At 30.5% G+C, this 8,427-nt stretch overlaps 1 protein-coding gene and 1 long non-coding RNA gene across 3 annotated transcripts in view; one reads left to right on the forward strand and one right to left on the reverse strand.

Annotated features, from left to right (window-relative positions):
- LOC107448270 (uncharacterized) overlaps positions 1-5,952 on the forward strand; it is a 73,713-nt gene extending 67,761 nt beyond the window's left edge. For both annotated transcript variants that reach the window (XM_043051621.2, XM_016063407.3), the window contains exon 5: positions 1,249-5,952. In XM_043051621.2, coding sequence (XP_042907555.1) covers positions 1,249-1,376 — 128 coding nt within the window. In that variant the 3' untranslated portion in view covers positions 1,377-5,952. The remainder of the gene's footprint in view (positions 1-1,248) is intronic.
- LOC139426064 (uncharacterized) overlaps positions 1-7,423 on the reverse strand; it is a 37,835-nt gene extending 30,412 nt beyond the window's left edge. Inside the window, exon 1 of the long non-coding RNA XR_011637343.1 lies at positions 7,225-7,423. This is a non-coding gene — a long non-coding RNA (uncharacterized lncRNA). The remainder of the gene's footprint in view (positions 1-7,224) is intronic.
- Positions 7,424-8,427: the final 1,004 nt, after the last annotated feature.

Below are 8,427 nucleotides of genomic sequence, written 5' to 3' on the forward strand. Positions count from 1 at the left end.
TCTTTTCTTCTACTTTTTCTTTAAAAAAATTATAAATAAATAAACTTCAAGCTTTGCACATTATTATTAATTGAGCTGTTTTAAGAATAAAGACTCCAACTTTAAATAAATGGAAAGAAATTAAGATTTCATTCTAGAATGAAGGATCAGTCTAAAACAGAATTAATATTCAATATATAAAAGAATTAATAGATAAAAGAAATTTAAAAGAATTATTATTCAATCTAAAAATATAGGTTTAATCTTAGATTTTGTTTTATTTTATAACAGTCGTTGTGAACAGCTGACCCAATTTTTGGGTTTACGACTTCTAATGTTCAACTAAGTAGCCTTGTAATTTTGAACCCAATGCAAAAGACAAGGGAACTCTTGGATCAAGTATTAGAAGAAATTTGACTTCCTGGAGGANTAATATATAAAAGAAATATAAAAGAATTAATATATAAAAGAATTAATATTCAATCTAAAAATATAGGTTTACTCTTAGATTTTGTTTTATTTTATAACAGTCGCTGTGAACAGCTGACCCAATTTTTGGGTTTACGACTACTAATGTTCAACTAAGTAGTCTAGTAATTTTTAACCCAATGCAAAAGACAAGGGAACTCTTGGATCAAGTATTAGAAGAAATTTGACTTCCTGGAGGACTTCTTGATGAAACTAACTCGCTTTTGCGTTACTTGGAGAGGAAAACCACGAAAACCTCCCACGGTTAGCCTGATGGCAAAGGGACTCTAACCCATGATCCGTCTACCAGTGAGGATATTTCACGTCAGCACTGGGGTCGGTGTAAACCAGATGTGGAATTCGTATTGACTAGCCATTGCTGGGATTCGAACCCAGTTCACCTCATTGGAAGACGAACGTTCTATCCCCTGAGCCATCGGGGCTCTTTATCTGAGACTGAAAGAAATTGATAGTAAACTGGACCCCCATTATTATTATTTTTTTAATTAATATGGAATTGTTGTGAATATTCAATAATATTTGCAAAACTCCTTTAGACCTTTTTTCTTAAAATTTTCATTTTAGAAATGAACCGTATTTTGAGAAATGCTTAAAAAGAAATGCCTTACACTATTAATATCAGCAGTTCTTTTAATCGTTTAAAATTTCTGATCCTTGAAAACGTTTCTACATGTTTTAGGAAATGACCACTGTTAAAAATGTTCCAACTCACCAGTAGCAAAATTTCCTAATTTCGCCCAATAGTTTTGAATAGCTTTTAATATTTTCTATTTTTAACAGGTGGAGTTAATAAACGCGACTACACTGCCGCTCAGCTTGTAAACATGTTGAAAGCCATAGCCAAGGCACGAAGACAACGACAGATTAGGATTGCTGGAAAGGGATTGAGATTTGGTATCAGCAAATGAGGTCCCTGTCTTACGTATAGTTTATGTCGAATTCGTCCTTTGTAAAAATCCTCTTTTGTTACACTTCTTATTTCAAATGTTTGGTAATCACTGCAGCAGCAAAGACCTGTAATGTCCGTTTAAGTAGATTTAGCTCACCACAGTCAGATGATTGGCAAACTGCCAAAAATGTAAATTGTGGCAAAATCATCTTTTAGATACATTTCCTCAGTTAAATTCTTCGTCAAATTACAACCCGATTAGTTTTCTATTTAGTTTATTTTTAATATAATATAATGGAATGATATTTATTGGATGCATTGATTTCATGCAGTTTTTAATGCATTGCAAATTTCTAAACTTTGGTACTCGCAATTGATTGATATACACTTAAATATTTCACAGCTGTTAAAGTAATGCAATTTCTAACCAGATTTGTGCATGTTATTTAGCAATAGTGAAGAAAAACTTTTTTATTTATGAGAGCATATGCTACAAATGAAACTATTGCTCAAAATTTTAAATCAAAAGATCTAAATATGAATGAAATTGGAATCTTTAGCTGTTATAATTTTATACAAGTATTTTATTCCCTCTCTCAGTATTTTACTGCCATACTCGAAGTAGAAAAAAGTTTATTAATATTTATTATTAAAGCCATTCTTACCTGTTTATAGATCGGTTACACACTGTTAGAAATATTGGTTCACGGGAAACCATAACATCGTTGAAGTTTTCTGCTACCTTACTATGGTTCGAAGTCGAACCATAACGTTGAACACTTTAAATATTGATTCCATGAAACTATGGTTCAAATGGAAGAGAAATTTGGTTTAATTTAACGCCTCATTAAAGTTGCAGCAAATTTACAGGTTCTGGGTATTGATATTATAGTTCAGACAAATGTTTCCGAGAGTCTATTAGTCATGAAATAAGCAATTTTGTCATTAATGCTGAAGAGTTCTAGTATGCTTAACAACCCTGCATGCAATAATACTCATCCAGGAAAAAAGTGAAGCAATTAGATGTTCAATTTATTTAAACTAGAAGATCTTTGCTGCAATTCATATAAAAAGCCAATGATCTTTAAGCGATCAAACTATGGGCATATCGTACCATGATTTTGGCAACTATTTTTAAAGCTAGATGTAGTAATCTACTGTCTATGAAAGCTTTTCATTTCATGTATCTTTTTATTCTCAATTTTGAAGTATCTTGTTGTATTTCACAAGATCATAATCATACTATTAAACTTGCAAATATATTTATGAATCAGAGATATTTGGAAAGCAATATCACCAGATGTCATTTGTTACCCAATCTTTCACGAAGATATTCTCTTGGATTTGAATTATTCCATTTCTATAGAAATATTATATTAATCTTTCCTAATCCCTTTTTTGTCGGAGCAAATGCATGTTATAAACAAAACTAGCCTTAAGCAAGATACTAAAGTTTAAAATAAATATAAAGAAAAAAAATTCGTTCACATTAGAGGGAGTAAATAAGAAAAATAATTAGGTAAAATAAACAAAGATGGAAGGAAATAACTATGTCGCTGAAACTTCGCCTATTTCATGTTAGCACTAAAATTTAAAAAAAAAATGATGTATTACTGATAAATAGTTCTATGTAATCATTACTTATGATTAAGTCATGTTCTTATTCTCTTATATTTATTTGTAAAACAGTTTTAAAAATATAAATTTGGATTTTAAAAGCAGTGAAATGGAATAAAATAGAATGGTACAGTACACCACCATATTTTAAGATTTTTGACTTTAATTTTTCTTTATCGATTTTCTTCCACTGATATAACAAGGAAAAACGGAAGGAAGAAAATTTCTTTCTCCATTCGTCTCCTGTCACGTGGTTTCCTTTTGAGAGCAAAATTTATATTTAAGTATGTTCTCTACTTACATTACAGCTTTGTGAGTGTAAGCCAATTACAGCGTTATGGTTAAGGATTTTTTTTTTTTGAAATATTTTCTTAAAACATATTTTTAGACCTTTTTTAACTAATGTGAAATGAAACAAAAATGGTACTATTACTTTTATTGTTATTTACGATCATAACATTTTAAAAAAAGCATCAAAACAATTAAGCAGTTAATGGGGAAAAAAAGAATGATTATATACAATGGAGTGGCTAAGAATATATTCACTTCTTGAATATCGAATTTCGTGAGTCGATTACTCTTTATTTAAAAAGAATTAACTGTAAATTGTTGTATGTAAATCCATACTGCGTTTTCCCTCACGAATTTAATCCAGAAAAGTACTGAAGTTGATTAGGTAAAACGATTAACTCTTTATCCATCAGAAAAGGAGTGGACTTTTCCTTCATCCAATTAAAATGGAGTTCTCTTTTATACAAAATTAGTTTAAAAAGTTTGGCAAAGAAACCATTAAGCAAATTTTGGAGATAAAATATCTTTTTAAACCCAGAAATTAACCTTGCTCCTGAACACTTTTGAAATTACCGATAGAGCGTTGATAGATTCGAGTTTAGTTGTCGCACTTCTGATCAAAATGAAAACAGATCTTGCTTGAATGATTTGCCTTTCGATGCCCCTCGGCAATCTTGCTGCTACATCGGTCTGATTCACTCGATATTCTCAGCTGCTATATTTGTCAAATTATGATCCGGAAATAGTTAAAGAAAATATTTAAGGCCAAAGGCAAGCTCTATTTCCATTTCGCAATTTTGAAACCACGAGTAATCTGGCACGCATTCCTAACCTCAAACAGATTCAAGGCCTCCCACAAGCAAATAATTCCTGCATCGATTAGGTGTCCGATAAATAATGGCTTGTAAGTACAAATCGGCTGTGTTTCTCTCTCTTTTACATAGCAGATGACAAAAAAGGGCAACATAACCCCGTACTGCGTGGACGGACAAAGAGATAAAAATTTACCGTAGTTTCGTAATTAAATGTAGGCTTTATCTTTCGATTCGTTATTTTAATGGGATATTAGTTTCCAGTGCAAAATCGTTCAAGTACATGCGCTCTACCTAACGTCCACGCTAGCCCCGTACACTCGTTAGATATTATCCTCGAAGATTTCCGGTCACGTGCCGTTTAAATTCGCGATTCCAACACTCGAATACTTCATCTGGGGAGAATACCGGTTCCATGTTTAGAGCCTCCCTCCGTGCAGACTTCCATATTAAAAATTTTTAAGTGATTTTAAATTAAAACAGAAACTATTATACTTCTTCCTCACATGACTATCCACATGCTAATAGTGAATGCATGCTTAGTGCTGCCTTAGGTAAAGAGTTCTGCTTTGCGCCACCTGACGCCAATTCCGATCGTCAATTGAACATGAGAAGGAGGTTTTAAAATATGATAGGATCACGTGCCAGATCGGAAAGTTGGAATACAAGCAAGTTTTCAGGCATTCGTTGCAGCCTGGTGTGCCATTAAAATACCGTGAAAAAAAATTGAAAAATAAGGCTTCCCAAATTCCAAAGAAAACTGTCAACTCTTAACGTGGAGAGATCTCTTCAAGTCATGTGGGCAATCATCCCAGCTTTCAACGATTTCAATATTAAACCCTTCTAAGCTGTGGTCACCGAACGTGTGTCACGTGGCATGAAGGGAGAAAACTTGGTTGTAGCTGATTGTGTCCAGGGTACAAATTAGAAAAAGTGCGTGGCTTCGGCCAAAACCAAACATAAATGCCTTTTCTTCTCACCGAACTTATTTCGTTTACACTTTCTTGAGGCTGTTTAACCCCTTTTTAATAAAGCAGTACGATTATCTATTGCTCCATTTCAGTTTGAGTCAGGTTTTTGCGCACTCGCTATTCGAATACTCGTAGCGGATTAATTTGCATCAATTACACGCTATATTTGTCATATGCTGTAATAAATATCTCTCTATAGGTCTCTCCATGCACTGGCTCATGGCCCAATTTTTGACTCACGTTGCGATATCTGTTCATTTGCCAAACTTTTTTGACACACTTTATATTATTATTATGTTCCTTGTATCGTTATTATGCAGAATATTTTGCATTTAAAATTAAAAAGATGTGTAAGCTTTGTAGTGTATCAAAATGTTTAAATAAAAAACATCTGCAATTTGTTTTAAAAAAATCTATTAAGAAAAATATTCCCAAATTTTAAATAAAAATTGAATCCCTCGCGATGCTTAATAAAAACTTATAACTCTTTCAAAGTGTAAATTCATTATTTAAAAATTCCTGACCATTTTGGTGCGAATTGTTCAAACATTGTTTGATGTTTTAAAACCATTTCATACAATTGTGATGTTATTCAATGTTACTGTACATACGTTATGTGAAGTACTTAATCTATCTGTGGATTATCGTCATTATTAAGTGATTTATTGTGTTATCTAAGTGTTGAGGATATGTATTGTAATTTTCATGTTATTGAAATCATATTTTATTTATTGTCATCAATTTCATTTGTAAATCTGATAGCTTGTGCATGCATCATTAATTTTAATTGTTATTTATTGAATTTTACTAGTTTGTGCTTTTATATTTTCATTATGTATTCAAACTTTCCCCCCAAATTTATGTAACAAATAAACAATAAAACTAAATAACTGATTATCACTTATTTTAAAGTGTGAAAAAAATTTACTGTTTCTTTTTTTTTTTATTAAAAAAATGTCCTGTAAATTTGTAAGATTATTGTCTTTTAGCAAGAAATGTCAACTCAATGGAAACATTTATTTCTTTTAATAATAAAGAAATGTTAAAAAAAATTCAAAAACATGAGTTAGTAATAAGGAAATTTAGGAGGGAAAAATTTATCATCAATCCAAATTAAATTTTTCTTACCAATTTCAGATTAGTTAGAATTTCCAAAACTGATCTAAAGATCTTCATCGGTTAGACCGACGGCAAAGGGATTCTAATCCACCAGCTATTCTTAAGAAGGAGCAGAATTCGTATCACTCCGCCATCGCTGGGTTTCGAACTTCGGACGCCTCATTGGAAGGCGAAAGCTCTATCTGAGCTACCGTGCCTTTCATTATCATCTTCAAAATAAATTTAATTATTGTTGGCTACAGCTAAAACCCTGATGAGTAAAATTCAAATACATCTAAACTGTCATGGGTTAATAGCCTACCATTTAAAATAAACCCCATTTTTGTTAAATTGTTACATTAGAAATCATGTCTGCATCTAAAATGAAACTCATTACGCAAAATTAAAAAAAAATAGCAGTTTTAAACTACAAAAAAAAATATAAAACAGTCTTGCTAGTTTTTTTTTGGGTTTCAACCACTAAGAAAAGAGAAAATTTAATAATTGTGAAAAAATAAAAAGAGTATGTAATTATAGATCCATACATAATTAGTTTTGACATTTAGTCAGGTGTGAAATACTACAGTACAGAACCCGTTATCCGGAAATCAGAAAACCGGAAAACCAAAAAAACGGAAAGAAATTCGATACATTTTCCCGTCATTTTTAAAAAAAAAATTTTTTTTCCTCATAAGATTTTAGGATTTTCTTTCTTTTTTGAAAGATGTTTACCTTACCATCATTTTGGAAATAATCATTAGCGTNCTTAATTTTCTCTTTTCTTTTACTTAGTTTTCTTCTTACGCACAATACAAAGTTATGAGAGAAAAAATTATAATAGCAATTATACCTTCATATGTAATTGATTTATTATATTCATTTATGCTTAAAAAATAATTTAAGCTTGTAAATTAATTTACACGGTCTGGGAAATTACTTTTAGCGTGCTTTCAATACAGAAAATTTTTTCATTTGTCTGAAAATACACATTAAACAAAAAATTTTTTCTAACGGCAGACACGGAGCTTTTCGTCCTGCACCTCGAAAAATGCCAGAAGTGTTACTAGTTTAAAGTTACCTGGCGAGCACCTGTGAACCGAAGTCACGGAGACGAACAACACTATCCACACCACATTGGCACAGATACATTCGTAGGGTAGGCCACATTCACACATCAGACGGAGAGAAACTGTCATGTCCTGATCGGGGTTTGAACCTGCAACCATTAGCTTCGCCTGGGTGGCTATAAAATGAAATAAAATACCTGAAAAAATACTTAAACACTTAATATGCACAGTAAAAGTTTGTAATAAGAAGAAAAGTAAGTAAAATACAATACATATTAGTTCCTCTCATTTAAAATATCAAAATCATCAAATAATATTTTTTACGCTAAAAAGCACATATTTTGTAATAAAATTTTTAAAAATAATATTATAGTAATATTATTAGTTTAAAGTTGTATGTAATATCTGCTTTTTAAATTTTGAAAAATTAAGAATATCGCTACAACTATAAATATACGTATGTGCTCCAAAATGAATATAATCTTTTGTTACTCTATTAAAACATTTTGCTTCAATTTCTGATTCTTTTATTACAAGAAAAAGGCAAGAAAATATTTCTTGCTGATATCATCTTACTTCTTTTTGAAAGAAATAAAAGCACTCTTTTAATTTGAAAAATATTTGAAGTTTTAAAATTATTATTGATTTAGGAAAAATGAGATGGCTAAAGGGAGAAAAAGACGAGAAATATTTCTTAGATCATATTTAAGTTAATTGCCTTCTGAAATTATCATTTCTTTTAATCTAGAACAGTTTCTAGTCAATAATAAAAACTAAAATTAATAACGCAGCTATTTTTAATAATATAATTTCAGCAGTTTCATTGTATTCTATTTTATTAACATATGGTGAAAAATAATTTTAATTTCCTCGGGGATAAAATGAGACTTCTTTAAAAGGCAAAAATAATAATAAACTTTAAAAAAAATATTTCAATTTGCTTTTGAAATATTTATAGAATTTTGTTATTGATATTCATTTTAAGAGAGTACAAAATGTATAAAAGTTTAGAGGTTTTTTAATTACTTTAGAAAATAATGAAATGAATTCTAGTTCACACGATGACAAGGATTAAATTTTCATCTCAATTCGAATACAAAATAATACCCCGTTATATTCCCCTATACATATCAAACTTAAATTGATGCTGAGTATTTGAAGATTTTTTTTCCCTGAACATTTAATAAAAAACTTGAAACAAAACACATTAACAA

The sequence above is a fragment of the Parasteatoda tepidariorum genome, chromosome 7 (assembly GCF_043381705.1).
Source record: "Parasteatoda tepidariorum isolate YZ-2023 chromosome 7, CAS_Ptep_4.0, whole genome shotgun sequence".
Lineage (NCBI taxonomy): Eukaryota > Metazoa > Arthropoda > Arachnida > Araneae > Theridiidae > Parasteatoda > Parasteatoda tepidariorum.